At 33.9% G+C, this 26064-nt stretch overlaps 3 protein-coding genes across 8 annotated transcripts; all 3 read left to right on the forward strand.

The window, feature by feature from the left end:
- Positions 1-1093: 1093 nt before the first annotated feature.
- LOC120276864 (zinc finger protein ZAT6-like) lies at positions 1094-2133 on the forward strand. Its single transcript, XM_039283591.1, has one exon. It carries the CDS (start codon positions 1177-1179, stop codon positions 1864-1866), a length of 690 nt encoding a protein of 229 aa, XP_039139525.1. The 5' UTR covers positions 1094-1176; the 3' UTR covers positions 1867-2133.
- Positions 2134-10287: 8154 nt separating this feature from the next.
- Positions 10288-14771, forward strand: LOC120277410 (BTB/POZ domain-containing protein NPY4-like). Of its 4 annotated transcripts, none has more exons than XM_039284246.1 (6): positions 10288-10346; positions 10424-10534; positions 11002-11633; positions 12615-12684; positions 12779-13963; positions 14035-14771. In XM_039284246.1, exons 3-6 carry the CDS (start codon positions 11572-11574, stop codon positions 14593-14595), a joined length of 1878 nt encoding a protein of 625 aa, XP_039140180.1. In that variant the 5' UTR covers positions 10288-10346; positions 10424-10534; positions 11002-11571; the 3' UTR covers positions 14596-14771. The 4 variants fall into 4 exon arrangements, with proteins under 4 accessions (XP_039140180.1, XP_039140182.1, XP_039140181.1 ...); XM_039284248.1 differs by having other exon boundaries at positions 10424-10527; XM_039284247.1 differs by having other exon boundaries at positions 10335-10534.
- A 331-nt stretch (positions 14772-15102) lies between these two features.
- LOC120277189 (UDP-N-acetylglucosamine transporter UGNT1-like) lies at positions 15103-25585 on the forward strand. 3 transcript variants are annotated; one of them, XM_039283947.1, is made up of 11 exons: positions 15103-15326; positions 16130-16299; positions 17941-18017; positions 18720-18875; positions 18970-19103; positions 19751-19881; positions 19967-20011; positions 20117-20214; positions 24768-24875; positions 24967-25023; positions 25095-25585. In XM_039283947.1, the coding sequence occupies exons 2-11, from the start codon at positions 16155-16157 to the stop codon at positions 25173-25175; spliced, it is 1032 nt and encodes a 343-aa protein (XP_039139881.1). In that variant the 5' UTR covers positions 15103-15326; positions 16130-16154; the 3' UTR covers positions 25176-25585. The 3 variants fall into 3 exon arrangements, with proteins under 3 accessions (XP_039139881.1, XP_039139882.1, XP_039139880.1); XM_039283948.1 differs by lacking the exon at positions 15103-15326 and adding an exon at positions 16759-16812 and having other exon boundaries at positions 16011-16299; XM_039283946.1 differs by lacking the exon at positions 15103-15326 and having other exon boundaries at positions 16014-16299; positions 25117-25585.
- The last annotated feature ends 479 nt before the right edge of the window (positions 25586-26064 follow it).

Below are 26064 nucleotides of genomic sequence, written 5' to 3' on the forward strand. Positions count from 1 at the left end.
TTAAACCCTATATATATATATATATATATATATATATATATATATATATATATATATATATATATTCAAGATATTTTTTTTTAAAAAAAAGTTAATATTGGGAAGGTGGATAGGAAAGCAAGCAACACACTCTTCCACAATGAATTCATTTGATAATAATAAAGGAAAGTATGGAAAACGTGGGGTTATGAGGTGATACTTTGTATGAAGCTGGTGAAACTATCTTCTCTAGCTTTGCCGTCTTTCTAGAATAGTCTTCTTTTTCCCTTTCTATGTTCTTCTCTTCCTTTCCAAGTCTCCACGCGGCAACAACCACACTTCCTAACAGCCTACCCGGTCCACTGTCCCTCCACACCACTCCTATCCTTATCTTATTCCTATCCCCACCACAACCACCACTAATTATTAATTTTGTTTTCTTTAAATAAATATGTTAGCACTTCTATCCAGTTCTATGATTTTTTCCATCCATCTGTGTCAGAACACCATTTATATCAAAAACAAATATTACTCTTTTATAAAACGCTCATCGGTTAAAAATTAAAAAAATAATAATTTAACTCAATAGTATAAAAAATTACACCGAAAATAAAACTATGATTATTCTAAATATAGAACATTCTATAAAATTAATAATACTTGAAAAAAAAAATTATTTCAAATTAATTCTAAACCAAGACATTCCTAATATACTAAAAAAAAAAAATCTATTCTATTCCTTTAAAAATTCATCAATCAAACATAATCAAACTAAACAAACAAGGTAACAAATCATATACCAAAAAAAAAAAAAAATCATATTCCAAATTTATAAAATAATTTAATTTTTTGCCCATATTAGGAGGAACAAGTTAACTAAAATGAACCTTCGAGAAAGACACCTAATAAGCTCACTATCTAAAGACGGCTAAGCGAGGGCATTGACCAAAGAACCAGTCCCCAACTTCTCCCTTTCCTCCTGGTCAGCACTCACACACTTCGTGTTGACCCTCACCGCTTATCCTGTTCCACCACCCTTACCCCTTCTCTTCTCTTTGCCACGCAACTTCCACTCACCCTCACTCTTTCTTTCTCTATATATACACCTCTTCACACACCTCTTCAAACCATTCCCATTCAATTTCAATCCTCACTTCCAATTCAATCCTCACCGTTCAATTCTCTTTTCAGTCACTAATGGCCGTAGATGCTATCGGAACCACACCAACTCCCACTCCTCCGCCGGCTCAACTCACCACCACAAGCGACGCAGGGGAGAGCTGCTGGGCGAAACGCAAACGCTCTAAACGTCACCACCGGTACTTCGACCACCCTCCAACTGAAGAAGAGTACCTTGCTCTTTGCCTAGTTATGCTTGCCCGTGGAGGTTCTGATCACCGCCCGGTGTTTCGCTCACCTCCACCTCTGTTTCCGGCCACCCAGAACTCCTACCAGTGTTCCGTTTGTGATAAGGCTTTCTCTTCTTATCAAGCTCTTGGTGGTCATAAAGCGAGTCACCGGAAACCAATGGACGAGTCAACGGCGGCGACGGCGGTGCAGGTTGCGCCGGCGAGTTCGGCTACCTCGGGATCTGTGTCTGGTGGGGTTAGAGTTCACAGGTGTGGGATTTGTTCAAAGGTTTTCCCTTCCGGGCAGGCTTTGGGAGGGCATAAGAGGTGTCACTATGATGGAACTCCGGGGAGTGCTAGTGGTAGTGGCGCTGCTGTGTCGGAGACGACGACGACGACGACAAGCTCGGTTTTTAGAGGGTTTGACTTGAACTTGCCGGCGGTGCCGGAACTGGCGAGGTGCTTGTCGGTGGTCGGAGAGGAAGAGGAGGTGCAAAGCCCACTGCCGTTGAAGAAGCCGAGGTTGTTGCTGGCTTGACGAAGATGATGACGTGGTGAAGTCGGTGCTTGGGTTGCCGACTTTTGGGTTGGTGAATTCGGTGTTTGGGCTGCCGACTTTGGTGTAGATTTATTAGGGTCGGTTTGTATTAGTCATTGGTTGGGATTTTGTTTGTTTTTGGGTTTTTTTTTTTTTAATTCTATTATTGTTTTATTGGTTTTAAATTTTAATTTTGTATAGATGGAGTTATTGGTGGTAAAAATAGGGGGTTGTAGTTTTTTATTTATTTTTGTTATTTTTCATGAATTTAATTTATTCATTTCTTTTTGCTTTTTGAAATATTTATTTATTTTTGTGGTAGTGGGGTGTGTATATGAATAGAAGTTCAAATTAATTGAAATTTAATTAGTTTGAATTTAAGGATTAATATTTTTCATAAATAAAAATTAAAAATTTAGTCCCAAAAGTTTGTTTTTGTGGTATCATACGGCATTTAGATGCTAATGTTTGAGTTGATTAAACATTGACTAAAGAATTAAGAAGTTTCATACTTTAATCACATCGACAATTGGCATAATAATAACATAAATTAATATGCCGACATGCATAATTGATCCACTTGTACAATAAAAAAAATAAATAAAAGGGACAATTTATATAACAAAAAAATTACAGATGTATATGTATATATTCACAATGTGAGAACTTAAACTTAGTGATTTTTACAATCACTTATTTAATTATTTAATATTAATTAATTTTAAATTCATTGAATTGAGGGGGAAAACCCTATATTTGAAGTAATTTTCATTTTTACCCCTATATCTTCTTCAACTCTAAAGACAAGAAAATTCATAAAGACATGGAAGTCAAGTCATCTTTTTCTAGGAATTTTCTTGCTAGAAGTAATAAACTTAGATGAATTAGTTTCTCATTGCCAAGTCATGCATTGCATTTCTAAATGCGGCATTAGATTCAACTACATTAAATATTGATTACTTATAAATTTCTTGATTGACTTATGGCCATCTCATTAAAAATTTCAAAATATGGGTTAGTTAGGTTGCCAATAAATCTTTATTTTTTTTAAGCTAATATTCTTCATCCAAAGTTGTTACTGACGGATACACGGACCACGGTTGTGTTGGGATATATTTGACATTTAGATATATTAATTAATGTATGTTTAATGGCTTTTATTTTAAAATTTTAATTAATTTATTAAATAATCTTGTTGTAAGAAATATAAGTGATCTGAAGTAGGGAAAAGTGATATTACTTCCGGTACTTTTGATGTTTATTTGCTAGAAAGTAATAACAAAATCGGAGAATTTAGGTATTAAGTGAAGTTCTATGAGTTTAAAAACAATTTAAAAAAAAAAAATGAGTTTTTATAGATTAACTCACTTTCTCCTATTCAGTAAAAAAAAATACCAAAATCCACTTCATATGAAAATGGAGAAGTAAGGACAAATAAACACTAGAAGTGAGGGAAGTCATATCATTTTTTTTCGCTTCTCCCAACTTTTCCTATATTGAACACCCCTAAGAAAGAGTTTAAATCAAATGCCTTATTATTATTATTATTATTATTATTATTGTTTTTTTTAATAGTTAAGCGTGACCTAGATTTTTTATATCATTTTTTGTGTGGGGCTAAAGTCAGTACTATAGGCAAAGATTAGACTAAAGATGAATGATCTTTGCTCATGTCAATGCTACACGGGTTGGGTTGGTATTGTTATGCATTTATTTCTTTGAAAACTCTGTTTTACTTCCCGTCTAATCATCTATAATAGATATTATGATTTTTCCCCCTCTATTTTTTGTTGTTTTTTTTTTATGCTTTTATTATTATTATTATTATTTTGTTCTCATTTTTAAGTTCCTTGTTAGTGTTAAATTTTATTTATACAAGCACAAAAACAATTTAAATTATTGCATGTTTATTAGCTTTGTTTCAGGTTATATTTAAAATTTAAAATTTTATAGATATTGTATGGTATATATTATATCATAAAATGTCCTTAAATTTATCTCCTCTATTTTTTATAAGACTTACAATATAATAGAGATTATATTAGACTTTGGGTTTGTCTAATAGTTGGTTGAAAGTATCCTATCTCAGTTCTCAAGAGCGGCGGTCAAACCGACTCGGTGGTCAGATCGGTTGACCCATTAACCCGATACTTAAACTAGTCTGGGTCTCTAATTAGACCATTTATGCAACAACCCGTATTGACCCGGTCAAACTCTGTAACCCGGTTGGGTTTCTATAGCCAGGCAGAATCAATGATTTGTTTTTTTTTTTTAAATGACCTTTTCATCAAGTTGAAGAGTATATATATATGCAATTTTGTCATGTTTGTATTTTTTCCCCCTTTTCTACTACTTCCAAATACGGGACTAACAATTGTATTTTTTTAATTTTTTCCATCAAATTATTTATTTGGTAACTAATAATTCATAAATATTATTATATATCATTACATAATTTATAATTTTAAAAATACTATTTTAAAATACTTCTATTAACCCAGTATTGACCCAAATGACCCACGGTTGAATCAATTGACCAGAGATCCAGAGCCTCAACCGTGTCAATGCCCAGGTGGGGTCTAATAACTATGCTCAAGAGATCCACCTAAGATTTTTTTAAGGGTTTTTTTTTATATTTTTTTAATTTTTGTTGTTTCCCAGGAATTGTTGGCCCATGACTAGATGTCCGGGCTTCCAGTCACAAATGTTTCAACAGGCCAAACTTTAGGCATAATGGAATCATTCTTTGAAAGGCCCATTGTAACTTAATGAGTGGGCCACTTGGGCATTTTTTGAGCCCAAAAAAATCTGAACAGTAAATTGTTAACTAGGTCTCCAATTGAGCCCAAGTAACAAAAAACCAAATGATATGAAACCCGTACACAGGCATAATGGGCTGGTTTTTTGAAGGCCCTTAGCAACTTACTATGTGAGCCACGTGGACCTTAATTGAGCCCAAAAAGTCCAAAAGCCCAATGAATGAAATCCAACTTACAAATCCATAAGATCGAGAGTAAGGACTAGCTATCAATTATTAGATCGGACTAAAAGTGACCCATATCTATATCAGTCTATTGGCCTAATTACCAAATTTACAATAGTGACTTATCAAATGTAATATCGAATCTACTTAAATAAATAAAATACTTTAATTTGCTAATATATAAATGTGTGTTTTAAAAGCATTTTAAATAGAACATTCAATGTAATTAAGTTAATGATTTTTCTATGTTATGGGAATACTCAATTGTGAAACCATGTCTCTCATCCTATGAATTTTGAAATTTTAATATAATAAATAAATAAATAAATAAAAGACCATGTGGTTGCCAAAAATAAACAGCCCGGTCCATGCATCAATGCGCCACAAGCCAAGGAGGCTTGTCACTTAACCAAATTAGGGAACACATTTGTAGATCTAATGGCCTTTTCACATGGTGTTTGATTTTTTAAGTTTATTTTAATCTACTAGTTATTAATTAGAAAACTCATATTTATATAATATATAATAGAATTTAATTATTCAAAACCAAAATAATCTTTAACATACCTAATCATATAGAGCAATTGCTTTCCTTTGATGATGGTGTGACTTTGGCTTCCAATTTTATTCTTATTTTTTGATTTTATAGCTTGGCCAATCATTTATTATTTATAATAAATTTTTAATATTTATTGAATTAAAATTTTATAATTATTTCGTTGCTAAAACGAACATTTTTTATTGTTAGGGAGTAGATTAAATTTTTAAGTAAATTTTAGAGACAAAAGGTTTAAAAAAAAATTCAGAATGACAAAACCAAGAGAAATAATAATTCATTTAATTTTCTTACTTTATCCATTTGTTTGTCATAAACTAGGAAAAAAATTTCCATAATAAAATTATAAATAATTTTTTATGACCGTTATAATAATTAGCAAGTGGTAGTGCTATTAATTCCTATATAGAAAATCGAGAGTAGCTTATTTACATTATATAAAAAATAATTTTTTATAAAACTTGACTTCAAAAATTTATCATCTCCATCGAAACATTCAATTATCTTTTAACCGTCCGTATTTCATAAAATAATTTTTTTTGTTGCATACCCTTAAAAAATTAAAATTTTTACTGTCAACTTTAAAAATTATATTTGCTTGTACACGCCCCTCTGTAAATCATTTTTATTTTACTTATATATTTGTTAGATTAAAAATTAATTAAAAAAATATAAAATTAATAATAAATTATTATTTACTCTTTTTATTTAACCTAAAAAAACGAAAATAAATTAAATAATTATATTTTTCATAAACTTTATAAATTAATTTTCAATCATTAAACTATATAAAAAACAAAACCTTTTTTTTAAGGATATATATAAATATAATTTTTAAATATATATCAACAATTACTCACTTTATATGGGTGTCCAAATAATTTTCACTTTATAAAAACTAACATATCATGGTCATTATTTTCTAATTTTTTAAATTCACCACAGACAAAAGTTTATATATATAATATCTATTTTTTTAATAAAATAAACAAGCCACCCATAACATACATTTTTTTTATTATTAACCTCAACTATGTATTAGAAAGAAGTAAAATTTTTGACTTATTATACCTTAATTACTAAGTTATTACTGTGATGGTTATATATAACAATTTTATATTAAGTAGATACAAGTAATATTTTGTGTGTATATATATTAATTTGTATCTCTCTATATAGATTATCTATAAGAAAAGAAGAAGAAGATAATAACAACTAATTAAAAGCATGGATCCACCTTGCCATCTTCCTTTCTTGGCACTTTCTATTTGGCGTGTTTATACTAAGATATGCTCTTTCTTTTTAAGTCTCATGGGACCCTAAAACTTATTGGTAGACATGGATCTCCCTTAGATTTTTTATATCCAAGATAACTATATCATAACAAATACCTCCAAGATCTCTCTCTCTCCCTCTCTCTCTTTCTCTATACAAAAAAACAAAGGAGCCTCCAAAAACCAAAAGGATGGTGTTAAAAAGGAATTCAAGTGTGGATCTTGGACTCTTATATAGTCTCCATTTGTTTGGTTCTTTCTTCCATTGTCTCCCATGATGCCATGTCCCCCACCATTCATTGTATTTATTTATTTATTTTTTTCTCCATTAACAAACTAGCTAATTAAAGAAAACTATGCCACAGAACAAGTGTTTCATTCCTTGATTTATGGGACTATTTGGGCTTGTTTTAAGGGAAAGACAGGTAGTGGAAGGAAGCACCAATTAGTATTGGTGTATATCATCCTATATGGAAGTTTGATATGCTTGTGAATTAGTGCAAAACAAAAGGAACAAACTTTATATATATATATATATATATATATATGTATGTATGTCTTCTTTTTTATCCTCAAGTTAGGTCTAGCTCATATAAGGTAACAAAAACACTTGATATTATAGTGTGGTGTGATGCAATTGAATGCACTCTTTATAGTGCCTTTTCAAAGTCTTCATGCTTGAGTTTAGTGTTCAAGGGTGGGACAAATGGTTAATTAGGCATGGTGCAATTAAGGATTAATATAAACCTCTCATTATTTTTTTTATGGTAATGGCTTAAATTTTTGTATTAATTAAATTGGGGATTGAGCGCATTGAACATAATCAGCATCACATGCACCGATTCGCCTCGTATTAGGAAGCAAATGGAGGTCGGCGATGATGGTGGAATTTGCATGGATTAATAAAGATTGAGAAAATTAAAAATATAATCAATTTTTATAGTGATGTGTAAGTTGGAACCTATGTTTAGCTCCTAATTATGTGACCATTTATTTATTTATTTATTTCTAAGCTTGTAAGTCATGTGTTACTATATAAAATTTAATAGATGGTGCTTTAATGTGTTGAAAAAAATAATCTCCATATGTGTGAAACATAAAAAGTGGTAAAGGTGGAATGAGGCGCATTTGTGCTAATTATATCACCAAAAGAACATATTATTTTATATACCGAAACATGTAGATCAACTTTTTCTTTTATATTATTTTCATAATTAATATTTTATTGTTAGGGTTAGGGTTTAGACAAAGGCAACATCATACTTTATCTAGGAATTCATATAATACATTTAGGTGATGGTCGGCCACCATTAACACTAAACATGCATTAATTTACTAAAAAAATTATATAAAATAATGGGTTGTGCCAACCATTGTCTAGTGTAGTGAAAAAGCATGTTAGCATGAGTGAGAAAACGGATCCTTCCACCATCAATACTATAGCATCACAGTGAAATACTGATTGGTATTGTTCACTGGATCGCTGTGATAAGAGTCATATTCTCTATTTTTATTTTTTCAAAATTACAAAACAGATGATATTTATCATTATAAGATTATGATCCCTAATATATTATTTTAGGCTCACGTGAACCATAATGAATCTCTAAGGGGTTATTGAGCTAACAAAACTAGTGCACTACCACACTTACTTGTTTTATTGGCAATCTCCTTCTAAGGTGGTGCTTGTGTCTGTGTAAACAAATGTTATGTATTATAAGTATTATTAATTAATTTTTTAATAAAACCGACTAATGACATAAGATATTATTCTGGTTGAAAAGCACTACAATATTATTATGCAAAGATGAGTCAGCACCTCCGACCCAAATACGAAAATTTCGGAGAAAGAACCATGTTTAATATTGAATGAAAGAAACACTAGATCTAGCCAAGTACACCCTCTTCTCCTTCTTTGCATTTGCTTTGATTTAAAGTTATGGTTAGAATCTGAACTTAATTAATTAAATGAGCCACATGATAAGGCCATTCCCTAAATAGATTACTCACATTGCATGTGACATGTGACATGTGATTAGAGTTCCTTTTTAGTATTTATTCTTCACATCACACCATCAAGCAAGATGATGATGATGATGATGATGATGATGTGCATGACTAAAAGACTTAATTGAAACAATTAATGAATGCTTTGGGACTTAAAAGAAAGTGGACCCAAACCAACTTGGATCCATTGTGGATTCAAGCTATTTGGACTTTGGTCACAATATTGATCCCTGGTCAATGATACAGCTAATGTTCATACACAAACATTCACACACATACACACAACACAAGTAGTCCCCCACTGCATTGTGGTCCAACTACAAGTATCAAGTTATAGTCATAAAGTGAGTGGCAAAGATTTAATCAATATTTAAGTTGAAAATTAATATCTTTGAAATGATTATAAAATATTAACCAAACATAATATATATATATATATATATGTACAAAGACTTTGTATTTAAATAATATGGTTTGGTTAATATAATTAACCTTCATTAATGGATATAAGATATTATTATTATTATAGGGTTCTGGGTCTTGTTTAGTTTTTTTTTTTTCTCTAGTCGATGCTTAATTTATTTTTTTCAAACATATTTATTTCACAAAATAAATATTTTTTTAAACTAAAAAATAAGTACTTCTTTTAAAAGCATTGATAGAAACATTCTTGAAATACATAACTTAAACATCTATTGTTATAAGTGAAAGTGAATCCAAATGTAAAAAAATTCTTGGAAATGAACACTCAAATATATAATATAAACTTCAAATTTTCTCATATTTTTTTTCTGAGCTTAGATTCAAAACATGCATGACAAACATACAATTGTAACTATTTATTTAGAGATTGCTATGTATAAAACATTATATTTTCTTGTGAGATTTTTTTTATTTATATATAAATGTGGACAATCCATCTCTGAGTCACTCTAAACCGTCAATCATGTTTTGAATGAAAATCAACCTTTGAACTTTCACATGAAGGTTAGTAACACTACCACTATCACTACCACTTATCTATTGCGATAATGATTAAATTGATAAATGTGGGCAAATCATAACCCTTAACTACTATTGTGAGAGAAATAAGTTGATAAACTCCACTTTCATTTATATATATATATATATATATATAATATATGAGATAAACTTGGGAAAGATAAATGAGGGGATAGAGATAAAACAAAGAAAATCACTAGACAAAATTTGTCCAAAATGGCTACAAGGACAATCAAGTAGCACTCAATGTTCAAATGAGAAAGGACCAACATCCAAACATGACCATCAGAGGTACAAGCCATGTCCACAGAGAACAACAAGATATAGTCATGGTTTTTTTTTGCATGCACTAATTTCCTACCCTTCATTTTTCTCATTTGATAACAAAAAACATTCCACATTGACTTTCAAAAATATTTATTTATTTACTTATTTTTAGCAAAGTGAAAATTATATAGTATCAATCTTGGAACCAGCATGGGGGGAGACAATGGAGAGAATAGTCTCTATCACAATCACTATCACTTTCAGATGTAATTTTCTTATTTACTGAGGGTATTAATGACATTTTACAGTTCATCCCTCTCATGTATGTATGAATACTATAGTTAGGGTGTCATTGCTCTCTCACTGGAATCTCTTGAGGAAGTAGAGATTGGTATTTGATTTCAGTGTTTAGATTGAAATTGGAGTTGTTTTCTTTGAATTTTCTTTGAATTTTCTCTTTTTTTGTAGATTTTTGTTGTTCTTTGGAGTGTTGGGTTGGTGTTGGTGTTGGTGTTGCTGCTGCTGCTGCTGCTTCTTCTGGATGGATTCTTTGTAGGACACCCAGTATTGAGGTTAAAGGTCTCGCTTTTAAGGCTGGCTGATTCTTTTTTGGCATGCTTTTCTTCTCAAAATTCATTTTTTTTAATAATAAAAAAAATCAAGGTTTTTCAAAAGAGAAATTTGATTCACTTTGTTCTCCTTAGGGTTCTTCCACCATGCATTTCTGTTAATCTTTTTTGCTGATTCAAGGTTCACTCTAAATGGTCATTCTTTTATTGTTTTCTATTTTATTTTTAATCTTTTTTATGATGCTTTCATAACTAGGGTTTGTATTCTGATCACATGTGTGTTGTTCTGGCTTCAATTTAATTACTTATATATATATATATATATATATATATATATATATGTTCTGATCTGGGTTCTCCCATTTTGATGTGATTCTTTTGGCTGTTGATTTGGTCTGCGCTATAAAAAATGGTTCTTGTCTGTAGTTTTCAATGCTCCTCATCAACATAAATTTGTTACCTTTGTTTTTTTTGCAGGAATTTGGAATTGTGTGGGTGCTTTGAGATTTGATGTTTTGAGCAACCGACCTTATGATCTTGAGAACTTGAACCTTTGAGTGTGAGATAAAAGAATGAATTTTTGAACACTATACACAGCTTGGCAGTGATAAAACTAATAACAATTGGTCTCTGAGGATGTGGCTGTCAGTTCAGTGTTTGTGAGTGCCTCTGCTCTTCTTAATTTTTTACTAGTATTGAGGGACTGTTTATCACCGGAGTCTGTGGGCTCTGTTGCTAGTTTAGGAAACAACAAAGCCTTTGCCTCAGACCGCATCTTTGGGTGCTTTTGCCATTCTCACTAGTGGCAAGAGGACTGCAATGCTGCATTTTTAGATCTTGGAGCACATTTACAAGTGAAATACTTTTGTTAGGAATTCATTCTAGTGCTAGAGATCCCAACTTAGTGTTCTTTATTTCGGTCAATGTTTTGTTTTGCCGGGATTGTGGGTATCTGTTGTGGAGTTCTTTTGATGGATTGATGAAGTGAAGGAGGAGTTTGAGCTTTTGAAGTGGAGAAGCAGAGTTGCATTCTTGTTCGCCGCTACGATGAAGTATATGAAACTGGGATCGAAGCCTGATGCTTTTCAAACAGATGGGAGCAATGTCAGGTGAAGTTTCCTAAACTCTCTTATTTGAATCTTGATCTGGATTTCCCATTATTTTTTTTGAGTTGGTGATTGTTCTCTCTTTGAAGTCCCCTTTTTAGTGTAGTTTGGTAGATCATCTTTTACTAGTTCAATCTAGGAATAGATTGGTTTTTCTTGATATCTATGTGTTTTGTCATTTATTTCTGAGTAAAATGTAAAACAATCCTCACTTGCTTTACTTCTTTTTGGTTAGTATAGTCTGGAAATGAAGCAAAAAATTAGTGAATATTGGTATTTGATTACATTCTCACTGGAGCTATTTCTTGACAGCCTTCAAGAAGAGTGGCTTATATGGTTTGTGAGTGTTGGGTAATAACACCCAGCTTTTTTGGATACATGATTTGAATTTTTTCTTTCGATCAGTGATGAATCAATCACACAAGTATTATTTCTCTAATGGAAACAGATTGGTCTTGCAATGACTTTGTATAATGTGACCGGAGATGTGGTTTTGATCTTTAGTTGGGGATTATGGAATAAATAGATCTTGAAGCAATTGATGAGGAAAGGTGTGAAGCTGAACTTATCCAAAGTGGTTTACCTCAAGTAATCTGACGAAGCCTTTTCCTTTTTCATTTGTTTACAAATAAGATATCTAAGTATTTGATTAGGATATAACTTTCAGGATGTTTTGGTGTGTGTGTGTGACTTGATAGATAGGTAAAAAAAATAAAATAGCAATGAAACAGGTAGAATCACACCAAATGAGGGTATTTAGATGATTGAGCCTGGTCTCTACATAAAAGTAGAAAACTTAGATTGGAAATTTCAATTGTTAACTAACTGATGACTGTTTGAGAAGACATCAGATGAGTATGTAAATGTAAATTAATGGTACCTTATTTTCTGAAGTTCTTTCATTCCTCGAGTTGCTTTTTATTTGCTTCTCTATATTTATGAAAATATTTTGCTGAAATTATAATAAAGAGCATTTCTATGCAGGTTTGTGGCTGCTGAATTGGCGGCTGACTTAATTGTCAATGTTGGTGATGTGAAGTTCTATCTACACAAGGTTTATCTCCTAACTCATGCATGTATAGACTGTTTATGTTTAGTGTGACCTCTTTTCTGTCAGTCATTAATCTCTCTTTCACACCATTATGCAGTTTCCCCTCTTGTCGAAAAGTCCTCTCTTGAAGAGGCTAGTGGCAAATACAAATGATGACGATGACGATGATGAGATTTACATTCCAGATATCCCGGGTGGTCCTGCCGCCTTTGAGATATGTGCTAAATTTTGTTATGGCATGATAGTCACTCTCAATGCATACAATGTGGTTGCGGCGCGATGTGCAGCTGAATATCTTGAGATGCATGAAACAATTGAGAAAGGCAATCTCATTTACAAAATTGAAGTCTTTCTGAATTCGAGCATATTCCGAAGCTGGAAGGACTCCATTATAGTTCTCCAGACAACAAAGTCTCTGTTACCTTGGTCTGAGGACTTGAAGGTGATTAAACATTGTGTTGATTCTATAGCCTCCAAGGCCTCCATTAATCCATCGGAGGTTGAGTGGTCATACACGTATAACAGGAAGAGACTTACTTCAGAAAATGGTATTGAATCACAATGGAATGGAGTTCGAAAGCAGCAATCGGTGCCGAAGGACTGGTGGGTCGAAGACCTGTGTGAGCTGGAGATGGATTTGTACAAGCAGGTCATTATGGCAATTAAAATGAAAGGGAGAATGACTAGTGAAGTGATAGGAGAAGCTCTGAAAGCCTATACGTATAGAAGACTTTCGGGCTTTGCCAGAGGTGCTGTGAATTTAAGTGGTGATGTAGTTAAAAACCGGACATTGCTTGAGACTGTCATCCGGCTATTGCCTCCTGATTTCGGTTCGGTTTCATGCAGCTTTCTGCTCAAGCTGCTTAAGGCTGCATGCTTGCTGGATTGCGGTGAAGTGAGTAAAAGGGGATTGATCAAGAGAATAGGCCAACAGTTAGAAGAAGCTTCGGTACCTGATCTTTTGATTCCATCTCCAGATGAAGACACTCTATATCATGTTGACATAGTGATGAACATTGTCGAGGAGTTCTTCATGCAGGAAAACAGCAGCACTCATTCTAGTCCTCATGTCTCCGAAGAAGTTCAGGACATTCGGAGCCCTGGCTTTGTGTCCACCTCTGCAAAAGTGGCTGTGACTCGATTAGTCGATGGGTATCTTACTGAAATTGCAAAGGATCCAAATCTACCACTTTCGAAGTTTCTTGATGTTGCTGAAATGGCTTCTGGTTCCTCCAGGCCTGTGCACGACGCCCTTTATTGCGCCATTGACATGTATCTCAAGGTATAATTCAACCCAAATTGTTCATTATATAATTGGTTCTCTTCAGTTTCCTGATCTCCATGACACTGCAGGAGCACCTGGACATGACAAAGAGCGAGAAGAAAAAGATATGTAGTTTAATGGACTGCAAAAAACTCTCAGCTGATGCTTGCATGCACGCGGTTCAGAATGAACGGCTTCCTCTGAGAGTTGTCGTTCAGGTACTCTTCTTTGAACAGATGAGAGCATCGATGACTGGTGGTGGAACTGAAGTCTCAGGAGGTATCCGATCACTTCTTCCGCGCGAAAATGGTGGGTCATATGGAAGCTCCAGATCAGCAGCAACAACCAACACTGATGACCACTGGGACGCAATTAATACAATTAAGTCAATGAGATTGGCTAACAACGGCGCAGGAAGTGAGAAGAGCAGTGGCAGTAGTGATATGCATAAGAACGGTGGTGCCGATAAGACCAATGGCAAGGCGAAAGGAAGCACAATGCCGAAAAAGATACTAAGCAAGCTGTTTTCAAGCAAAGCGCAAAGCGGGGAGAACAGCAGCAGTTCTGATACATCTGAAAGTCCAGGTTCTGTCAACCCGGAAGTTCCCCGTTCCACGCCATCACGAAATGTTCGACATTCGGTATCATAGATGAAGCTCAGCAGCAGGAGATGTATGTTCTTCTTTTTTTTTTTTTCGTATTCTTTTGTCAGGATGATAACCCAATTTTTGCATGTATGATAAAAGTTGTACTATTACTTCTTTGCATGAAGTTGGATTTCAAACTTTGTAAACTTTTGGAATATATATAAATATTTGTCTTGATATGTGGATTTTCTTATTTCCTTCAATATTCCCTCAATATAAACACATTATTATTATTATTATTATTATTTATTATTCTTATTCTTATTCTTCTTTCTTATTATTATTCTTATTAATTTATTTATTATCAATATTTATTATTATTCTTTTTTTTATTTTTTCTAATTCTCTTCATCTTATTAGTGTTATTTATTATTATTATTATTATTATTATTATTTATTTGAATAAAAAAATGAGTTAAGCGCAATATTCAACAATTCAAGGGGGTTATTTGCAAAAGAGACCCCACATTATAAACGAGATGTTTCAAAGACGTTTCGGTGAACCCGCGAGACATCGTATTATTGTCATCTCGGCGCAGCGGTAAGCTTTCCGCCGCCTCGTCCCTCGTGAAAGCTCGCGTATTCTGCGCTTCGGGGCCAAAGCTCTCGCCTTTGGAGCAGAAACCCTAGCTGGCGGATCGTGCCGCGTCCGTCGCCGTTGCCGGATCTCACCGCCCGGTTCTTTGTCAGAGTCTTGCTGACCTCCCCGGGGATCTCCTCGTGGTTTGTCTAAGGTTTGGATTTTGATTCTTGTCTTTAGTTGGTAACAGTCCAAGATGGTAAACTAAGGAGAATCCTTCTAAATTTGCTGAAATTTGAAGTTGTTTTGTTCTATGTTCTGGGAATAGCATGGATCTTTTGATTAAATTTGTTCTCAAATCTTATTTCTTGCCTTAGCTGTAAACCCTAATTGTAATCGCCGTTGTTTTAGTTCTCTTTTTTCCTGATTTTTGATGGTACAAGCCCTGTTTTTCTTTTTTTTGAAATTTATGATTTACTTTTTCTATAATGTTGAATCATGTTCGAAGATCATGGCTAGAATTTGAATGGAAACTTGTTTTTGTTGTTTTGGATATTAAAAAAAATCTAAAAGTAGCTAATTTACCACTCCCTTATTTTGATTCGTGCAAAAGAGGGATTTTTGGAGTAAACAGAACTTAGGGTTTGGATTTCAAGGCCTCATCTTTCCGTGTAATGGGATAAACTGTGTTCTATTATGATTTTTTTTTAAAAAATTTCTGTGTTTAATTGTGCCTTGGAGTAGGGTTTTGGATGTTTTTATCTTTTTTTCACAAGTGCAGGTTTAGGAATCTGAATTAATTTTAATTTTATACTTTGTGATGTGATGTGGACTGATTTGCAGTTTTATGCTTTATTGTAATCCATTATCACGTGGTCATTACGTGCCCTTACCACTATTATTGAATTCTCTCCGGCGTTTCTCCCTTTCTTCCTGCCAAAGAGACCGCATCTCTACCTTTGTTTTGTATTTCTTTCTTGTGTCTCTCACTCTCTCTCTCTCTTTCGAATTCTCTAGGGACGAGGGATCAGAACTTGTTGAGATGGCTCCATTAGCTCCGGCGTCGAAGGGCATGTTGCTGCCAGTGTCCAATTCGGCACGGGGCGCTGCCGATGAGAGCCTATTCAAAGGCTCTGCCATGACCAAGCGCGGTGCCTATGCTGCCCTTGCCTACATGAGTTGCGCTGGTTCGTCCATTGATCTCTCCTCTTGATCTTGATGTTAGTCTTTTATTATTATTATTTGTTTTTGGAAGTGTTGTCTTGTTTGTTTTGATGTTTTCCTTTTTCTTTTTTTTAATTTGATTGAGATTTGAGGGTTTTTTATTTGGTTTTATTAAGGAGCTGTTTTTTTTTTTAATTGTTCCCGTATTTGGTGGTGCGTAAATTGGGGATTTGCCTCTCAGGGGTTGGCGCTTTAGATAAATTCACTTTCGAGTTACAGAGTTCATGAGTATGTTTTCCTTTCTTTTTTTTTTATGGTAGTGCCTCCCAAAGGTTGGTGCTTTAGATTAATTTAGTTTCAAGTTAAAGAGTGCATGTTAGTAGTTTGTCTCTTTATTTTAATGGTGTTTTGGTTACTAGAATTGTTGCATCCTGAGAAAGAAGAATCTTTGTTTTGTTTTTAGAGTAATTTTTTGATGGCAGGATTTTGAATGGAGACAACAAGAGGGGATTTTCTCAAGGACAAGCTGGTTTTGTGTATGTCTCAATGAAAAGTCTGGTTTGTGTCTTTTTGTAGAAATAGGTTGTGTCTATCGCTCAGTTAAAAGAGATTCAACACCAATATTCAATGATTATGGTTCTCAAGTTAATTTGACAAATTATCAAGGAGCTAATTGCCTAATTTAGAACATCAGCACTCACAGCTGTATTGATGTTCATAACTTGGTAATGAATTGGGAGGCAAACCCCTGTTTCATCTTGCTTCTTTGAGAATTTCCCTTTTAAATATTCTATGTCAAATTTGCCAAATTGTTCACTTTATGTAAGCTTCTTATTAAGTTGCATCTACAACCACATGCTTGAAATTATAAAAAGGTGCATGTTCATTGCCTGAATTTTTTTTGCTTGAAGGCTGTTGGTCAAATTATCCCCTAGTATCCTGTTATTACTCTGAAAATTTTCAACTTGAGATGTATATGGGCATTTGCTATTTCCATTCTCTGAATGTGTGTGGGCGCTATCGCTCAGTCATATTAAATCTAAATTGGATATGTATATCCCTAGTGTTTCACAGTTTTTGCTTACAATCATTTCTTTGCGGCGATATTTGGAGCACTTTAGAATGTGCCTAAGATGTGCTTCCAAATGCCGTTGTATAACTTCAAACCTTCTTTTTTGACCCAAGCAGTCTAGAAACTCTAATATGACTGTTTAGTTCTTTACTGAAAAATCATAAACTTATACTTTTAGAAGGTTTTTGAAGACTAAAGGCTGATTGGAGGGGTTTGTGTGAAAAACTGAAGTCTATTAAAGATGATTTCCGTCATGTTTGTACCAATATTGAAAACCAATGTCTTGTTGCAGCCTTTGCGTTTGTCTTGATCTGATGTTTAGCAGTGTTCTACATGATCAAAATTGCCATAATATCTGATTTCTTCATGGATATGGACTTATGTTTTGCATTGAATGTTAAGCTGTTTTCTTCGTATTGCGAAGTATTTTATGCTATATATGTTACTAAGATATCATCAGTCTATAAATCTACTTTGAGTGGCTAATGCTTTCAAATTTTAAGTGAAGGCTGCAGTTATCATTTCTTCTCAAGTTTCTTTTTGATGGTACTGTCATGACAATTCTTTTTGTTTGATGGCTTGTGTGTTGCAGTACTTCTTGTGTTGTTTAACAAGGCTGCTTTGTCCTTGTATAGTTTCCCATTCGCTAATGTGATAACTCTCTTTCAGGTACTTCCTTGGTTAAATAGTTGCTTTTACATTCATGTGCGTCTCAATATCGTAAAATTCATCTCATATCTTTTGCTTTTAATATGCATTTGTTGTAGTCATTAATAATTTGATGTTCACATTATCAGCATACTATAATTGGCTATCTTTTGTGATTAGTGTTGGATATTTACCTTGAGATGAAATCTTTGGAAAATTTATACCAGGGAAGAATTTCATTTGGCCCTTCTAGTAGTTTTTCCCTGAGACTTAAGGTTCCTTTTAGGCTCTCTATCTGTGCCCTATCTTATGGAAGCCTTTGTTATTGGTGTATATCTCGAAGAAATTAAAAGTGAACACATCTCCCTGATGGATTTTGTGTTTCTTAATCACCTTGCCATTAACTCTTGCATTTTGCACAAACATGGCTAAAAAGGTTTACTGGTTACATCTGAGACCTAATAGATCAATGATCGATTATTTGTCTTGTTTTTGTGCATTATCATTATTACTTCAGTACATAAGTATAGCTCTAGCACCCTTTTTTATGATACATGAACTTGTTTTTGGAATAAAACTTCAATAAAACTAGACCTAAGAGTTATCCAAAAGAATGCTCCATGCCACTTCCGTCCCACAAAATGCTTACCTAGTTTTGTTCAGTGAACCAAATCATCTTTTTGTAATAATTAAGAAAAGCAAATCTGCTCCTATTTGTTGCAGATGATCTGTTCCACCGCCCTTCTCTATGCAATGAAACGTTGGAAGATCATTTCCTTTACAGTAGGTGAACCATGGGCTTCTGACTCAGGGAGCCTTTTGCCATTCAGGACAATATTGCAAACTCTTCCTCTTTCTTTATCTTATTTGCTTTATATGGTACTTTCACAACTTGAATGTGCTTCATTATCTACTGAATCATTTAATTCTATTTAGTTTGTGAAAAAACCAATACTTTTGACTTATGTAAAAGCTGGCTTCTATGGAATCTGTACGTGGAGTAAATGTTCCCATGTACACAACACTTAGAAGAACAACCGTCGTATTCACAATGACTATGGAATATCTCTTGACAAGACAAAAGTATTCTTTTCCGATTTTCGGCAGGTAAGTTGCACCTACAAGCCTTTTCTTTTTCTAGTATTGTCATGCAAATTGGCCTCAAGCATCCTTTGTATCAAATAATTGCTTACCAAATTTGGGCAATGGTTTCATAAAGCCTTCTGCTAGTGAAATATTACTATTTGCAAATTCTATGGATACCATCTTCTTTGACATTTAGAATAAAGGTATCCTTTCAAATCATGCTCATTGAAAGACAGCCCAGACACTGTATGATTACCAGCTGTTTTGATGCCTTGTCATTGGCTTGTGCCTCCCTCTCCCCATTTGATTCCATTAAAAAAATGCAGTATGATAAAATAATCCATTTTCTTCTGATGCATAATCAACGTGAATATGGTGTTCGAAGCATGCAACTACTTGAATGAGGTTCTTCCAACTAAGTTCTCTACTAAATTTTCTGTTAAAAAATTCCTGAAACAAACTCACCATCATCCTATCACCATCTTTCATCTTAAATGTGTTTCTCTTTTATGGTTGGGAAGCAAATGCTATATTTGCACAATTCTATCATAGTATTTCTTATGGGTCTTTCTTGTTGTTGTTTTCGGTTTTTCTGCAACATTAGCTCATCTTCTTTGTCCAAACTTTTTCTGATTTTTTCTCAATGGCATGACAAAGGGTTTTATCAGTGTGGCATTGATTGTTTTTGGAGCATTTGTTGCTGGAGCTCGTGACTTGTCATTTGATGCATATGGCTATGCCATTGTGTTTGTAGCCAACATCACAACTGCCATATATCTTGCAACCATTGCCCGTGTTGGTAGGACGGTCATCTTTTTAACTTTTTTTGCATCTTTTCTTTAACATTCTCATTGTTGCTTGATGTTGTATTTTTCTACGTGCAGGAAAATCAAGTGGTCTCAATAGTTTTGGTCTCATGTGGTGCAATGGTAAGAAGAGGAGCTGTTCTTCTAGTACTTTTACAAACTATAGATTTATTAAATGATTGAATTATAAAAGCACTTCTTATTGAATTCAGCATTTAACCTTCCCAGGATTAGTATGTGGGCCAATTTTGTTGTTTTGGACATTTATCCGCGGTGATTTGCAGTCTACAATAAACTTTCCCTATCTATATTCTCCAGGATTTCAGGTATGGTGATATTTGAGTTTTTTTCACAATATATATTCTGTTGCAGTTTTAAGTGCAGTCGTGAAATGGGTTGTGATGGAAGACGCTACAAAAATGAAAATACTAAAAGAAGCGCAGGCAATGGAAATATTTAAAAACTTTAAAGAAAAAGCAATGCATGGTAACCATGTAAATGAAAAAAATCCATTTTTACCTTTCATTGCATGATATTTGCAAGGGAAGATTTGTTAGATAATTTATTCCTGCGTTTAAGCATGCAACTCTTCAAAGGTTCGATGCTTGCACAAATTGTAATTATCCAATTAGTATTACCTAGTATGTCTTTGTCAGGACAGACGGTTGCGGTGGAGAACATAATTTTCTTCTTTATCAGAAGCCATTTTCTATATAGCTTTTAACATTGTGTCAATTTAGTTAGCATCATTCACTGTCTTACTCTGGGCGTAAGCTTGTAGATATGTGCCTTGCTGATCACGAGCTACTTCCTATAGCTTTTAACAAAGAATGCTAACTGAACTGAACCTGAAATTTACTGCTGATCTTTATGATTTAGAATACCGAACTTTGACATATAAATCAATGTACAGTTTTAAAACCATAATTCAACATCCTGGTAGTATGACTATAAGTGTCCAGATAACAATGTATGATTCCGTTAAATACCAAATATTTTAGAAATAATGTGCCTTTTATATTTGGAGCATGGAGCATGGGCCTTCTTTTTTTCCTGACATGTATTTTTCTTTTTCCTTTTTTTTTTGTGTGTGTGGATTATCTGTGCACTTAAATGGATACATGTATCCGCTTTTGAATATAATTGGGTATAGGCTATCTTATGAGTTCTCATGTCTGCTGGGGCTGATCTTACAATATTCCAAATTGTATGATCTTGAGGAGTGTGGTAGTGTGATGTTGTTCAACACATGCCCATGTGAATCTCTTGAGCCTGTGTGAGTGGCCCTGTGGCTTACAAAAAAGCTCCAAAAGTGTTTCACACCTCCATCTTTGCTTCCTTTTAAAATAGCCTTTACATACCCTAGCTACATGAAATACACAATAGGAGCGCACATATCTGATAAAAAACATGCTCGATCTACATAAAATACAATTATAAAATATGTATAAACAAGCACGATAATAATTTTCACTCTGATGCCATCTGGAATCTTGGCCTATGATGTAGAACATGTCTTAATCAAACCAAATTTCATGGAAATTTACTATTGGGCTTGGAGATAACCCTCAAATTGAAGGAGATTCAGAAAGCCATGGTGATATATACCTTGGAAAATTAGACCATCCTAAAGTTTATTCCAAGAAGAATAAAAGAACTAATTCCAGCTAAGTTATCCACTTCAATTAGGAGTTATTTTTTAGTTGTTATTTGTTTTATTTCAAATAGATAACCTTCTTATCACGTGTCTACTAAATATCAACAAGTTAGGATAAGATTTCTTCTGGATATTTAATTTTTTTTTTTTTTGGCTGTCAGTGAAGGAGTTTTAGTTTTCTTCTTGCTTTTCGTTGGCTCTTTGCTTGGGTTATTCAGATTGGTTATCTGGATTGGTTGTTCAAGGTTGATTGCATTAGGATTTATCATGTATAACGCTTTAGTGCTAAGTGATTCTCTACACGTAGCTAACACTTATCTTGGAGGCCTAAACTGCATGTCATCCCCTTGATTTGTACAGCTTAGACATCTGAATTATCTAATCGTGCAGTGCATCAAGTGGCATCAGAGCAGAGGTTGCTTTCTGTTTCCTTGCTACCTTCAATTTCTCTGCTATTAAATTTTTTTGGTAATAGCAACATTTCAAATCTGAGTCCTCACATTTCTGGTTCTTCTTGTTCTGATTCATTGTTGCAACAACAAATAGATACTCTCTCTCGACAGAATAAGGATATGAGTCTAGACATGTTGGAGATGGAGGAACAATTACACATATTAACCTCGCAATTTCTACATCTTGTAACTTTAGGATCACAGCAAGAAGGAACCTTGCCCAGCCTTCAGACAACAATTGATGATGCTAACACTGTGTGCTACAATATAGATTTTAAGCTGTGGAAATCATCAGTAGCCAGCCATTCTATGCCGTAATGCAGGTAACAATTATGGTTATCTACAGCCACAAGAGTGGCGGTCAATTCAGACGATAGGTCTGTGGATAGACATCTCAATCAATTTTGTGGTTGGCTCTCTCAAACCTTGCGAGGTTGTGAGTCTATCTTTGTGGTTATGAACAAATTTACGATGCAAGCGAGATGGCTGAGTTCGTTATCAAAGAACAGTGCTTTATCATGCTCTTCCATCTATTATTACCTTCGATACTGACTTGAGGTTTATGAGCTTATTTTGGAAAAATGATTGGCGCAGGATGGTGTCATCATTGAAGTTCAACAGTCTTTTAACACCCTCAGACCAATGAACAAACTGAGGTTGTGAACAGACTAGAATATCTGGAAGCATGTTGAGGACACAAGTAAAGAGCTTTGACAAATGGGATGTGGTGCTTCCCAACATTGAGTTTGAATTTAATTGTTTGAAGAATCGGAGTATTAGTTACTCACTATTTGAGACCTTACTCGGTGCAAATCCACATGGCCTATTAGCTTTGATTCTATATTTCTATTACCTTCTACTAAAGTTGAAGCTTGGATTGATAAAATCAAATCCTTACATCCACATGCTATTTGTAATCTACAAACTTCTAATGAAAAATATAAAGAATATGCTGATAGTAATCTAGAGAAGTTTGTTTCGAATTGGTGGTTTAGTTTTGGTAGATTTTTTCGAGGATCATTATCCATAGGGAGAATATCATAGATTAAAGCTTTGTAAGATTGGGCCCTGTGAAATACCTGCCAAGCTTGGGATGGGATGCATATAAGGTCCAATTACCTGATGGATGGAACATTCAGAACACCTTTGATGTTGCTCACATATGGGCTTCCTTTGGAGAACACTAGGTAGCAGACTCTGAGACGAGCCCTTTTTCAGAAGAGGCGATTGATGTAGAGCATCCCTTAAGCTACCCAAATTTTGTGGAATCTACTGTTGAGACTGGAGATTACCCTCAAATTGGAGAAGATTCGGAAGACCTTGATGAGTTATACCTTTGAAAATTAGACCATTCTATAATAGTTGGAGGAATGAAAAGACTAAGTCCAACTAAGTGATCTATTTTAATTAGGAGTTGTTTTAGTTATTTTATTTTATTTCAGGTAGCTTTCCTTCCTATCACGGTGTCTACTTAGGATTTGGGTGTTTTGAATATTTAAATACCATCAAGCTAGGAATTTTTATTTTTTATTTTTGTTAGAATTTAAGCATCAACATAAACAAAAAATTTGGGATCCATTTTTCTTGCTCTTTCTTTTTTCTAGGATGTCAATGGAGGTGTTTTAGTCCTCTTCTTACTTTTAATTTGCCTCTTTTGCTTTGACTACTGGGCATCAAATGGTAATCTAGATTGATTGTTCAAATGTTGATTGAGCAGAGTTCATCTAGTATAAAGCTGTAGTTTTAAGTGATGCCTTGCACAAAGCTAACATCGATCTCGGAGGCTGAAATGGCATGCATCACCTTGATCCGCATCCTAGACACCTGAATTGTTCCCATTTGATTGAAGGGCGCATCAGCCTAATCCTTGGTGGTCGAGTGCAGCACTCACACGCACACAACTGCACACAAAATTGATAAAATAATCTAGGATGATTCCTGTGTAATCTTTTTGAAAGACATAAATGATCTCTTGAGCATGTTCATTTGTAGGTTGTTTCCTTACATTGTATCATTTCTGGTGTTTCGCCTTCTTTGTGATCTTTTTATATATTATATATATATATATATATATGGAGTGTAGATGAAGTCTGCTCTGTAACTTACTTCAGTTTTTAACTAACATATGATATAACTTCCTCTGGTGTGTAAATATTGATAGTACTTTCTGTCACCTTTATGCCTCTTGAAGAACAATGATGTTATATTTCATTTTTAGATATGCCAAGGTCATGGTTTGGCCGTTTGTAACTGATAGAAGGAATATCCAAAGTGGCACTCCTTGTAATGACCTCAGATTACTCACTTGTGGGCATTTCCCTTGTATAATTACAAGAAATAATTACTTGGGATTCAGATAAGAGGTTTAAGGTCGTGGATCATGTTCAAATGCAGCAATATTAATATATATATATATACATATATAAATGAAAAGCTTGACCACAAAAACTAGCCCAAGTTTTATGAATTTAGTATTTTAAGTTGGACATTAGGCATTTGATATTTTGAAAAATGAATGATTGGGAAAGTGAATAGGACTAAAGCTCACATCATAGACAAGGCCGGCTGAACCCAGGATTACCTGGATAGCCCCTTTAATAAGAAGTGGTCCCTTTACTTTGGTGCAACCAAACAACAAATAAAACAAATGCTGTTCATTCTTCCTAGGTGAAAGGTCATTTACTTTCAAATATAACAATTTTAAGCATGCATGCAGATATGACTTAACATTGGCATTGTATGCAATTTATTAATTAATTTCTTTTTGCAGATTGTGATGCTTTCTTCCTGTATAATGGCATTTTTCTTGAATTATAGCATATTCCTGAACACAACCCTTAACTCTGCAGTGACACAGACCATGTGTGGTAATTTAAAGGTGTGTGACACACTTTCTCACTTAAATTTGTCTTCCCTTTCATTCAGGGAAAACTATTACTGATGGGATACCTTATTTGATGTGACTGTAGGATTTGTTTACTGTTGGACTCGGCTGGATATTATTTGGGGGCCTTCCATTTGATTTGGTAAACTCTGAATCCTCATTCTTCCTCTTCAATTTTTTTTTTTTTCTGTTTTCAACTTGATAATCTGAAAGGTTTATGCAATTTGCTCTCCAGTTGAATGTAATCGGACAGGTTCTTGGTTTTCTTGGCTCTGGTTTATATGCCTACTGTAAACTCAAAGGAAAATAATGATAAGCTATTGGTAATCTCCTACTGATTAAGCTGATCTTGTGCTTTCTTCAAGCGGGATCTAGTTTGGAAATTATTCGGAAGATCGTCCCCAGCTCACCTTCATGGATTAGAAACTGGATTATGTTCCTGCTTGTCCTGGCATATCTAATTTGTCTGCATTGAAATGATAAGAATATGTAGGAAAGTGTTTAACCAAGGATAAATTGTAATTTATATCTGGTAGACTTATTTGTCATTGGTTTCGTCTTTATTTATGCCCTCGTTTATGAAGGGCTATCTATATACCTGTAGTTTGATGTATTTCCGTGTAGACCTGGAAAATTTAGGGAACTATTAAGTTCGTCTGTTTTAAGAAATAATGCACTTAGACTTAAATAGCTTTCTCGTTCAAGATCATTCCTAATTGTTGGCTGTATAAAAGCATATGCAGTTGTGTTTGTTAATAAATTTGTCAAAAATCAGTTTTGTTGGATTTGTATTTTTGAAGACATTTAAAGCTCTAGAATAAAGTATTTTTAAGCAATTACAAGAATTTCATTCTTCGGATTCTCTTTGTAATTTTTTGACATGGTTCGTGATTGATGATGATGATTGAATCTTATCAATTTTCTGGTCTTTTGTTGGTTTCTGCGTTCCCATTGTTCTTCTTCATGGTACTGTGTTTTTTTAACAACATGCTGGCCCCACACTAGATGATTACTGAACAGTGGAAGCAGTTCTCATGCTAATTGGGCGACACAAGCACTACCATCTTTTCGTTCTGGACAAGGACAAAAAGGATTATCTGCACTATTTGTCTTTAAGTAGCCTGATATATGACCAGTCAGCATTTATTATGGTGTACTTAATAAATTTTTTTTTTTACTTCAT

Source organism: Dioscorea cayenensis, chromosome 15 (genome assembly GCF_009730915.1).
Source record: "Dioscorea cayenensis subsp. rotundata cultivar TDr96_F1 chromosome 15, TDr96_F1_v2_PseudoChromosome.rev07_lg8_w22 25.fasta, whole genome shotgun sequence".
Classification (NCBI taxonomy): domain Eukaryota; kingdom Viridiplantae; phylum Streptophyta; class Magnoliopsida; order Dioscoreales; family Dioscoreaceae; genus Dioscorea; species Dioscorea cayenensis.

What these genes read in the sequence shown, in the direction of transcription:
- LOC120276864 (XM_039283591.1), top strand. Translation starts at nt 1,177, where the DNA reads ATGGCCGTAGATGCTATCGGAACCACACCAACTCCCACTCCTCCGCCG.
- LOC120277410 (XM_039284246.1), top strand. Translation starts at nt 11,572, where the DNA reads ATGAAGTATATGAAACTGGGATCGAAGCCTGATGCTTTTCAAACAGAT. An exon ending in ACAGATGGGAGCAATGTCAG is followed by an intron (nt 11,634 to 12,614) that starts GTGAAGTTTCCT and finishes ATTTCTATGCAG; the next exon opens with GTTTGTGGCTGCTGAATTGG. An exon ending in CCATTGACATGTATCTCAAG is followed by an intron (nt 13,964 to 14,034) that starts GTATAATTCAAC and finishes ATGACACTGCAG; the next exon opens with GAGCACCTGGACATGACAAA.
- LOC120277189 (XM_039283947.1), top strand. Translation starts at nt 16,155, where the DNA reads ATGGCTCCATTAGCTCCGGCGTCGAAGGGCATGTTGCTGCCAGTGTCC. An exon ending in TGCCTACATGAGTTGCGCTG is followed by an intron (nt 16,300 to 17,940) that starts GTTCGTCCATTG and finishes TGTGTGTTGCAG; the next exon opens with TACTTCTTGTGTTGTTTAAC. An exon ending in CCATGTGTGGTAATTTAAAG is followed by an intron (nt 24,876 to 24,966) that starts GTGTGTGACACA and finishes ATGTGACTGTAG; the next exon opens with GATTTGTTTACTGTTGGACT.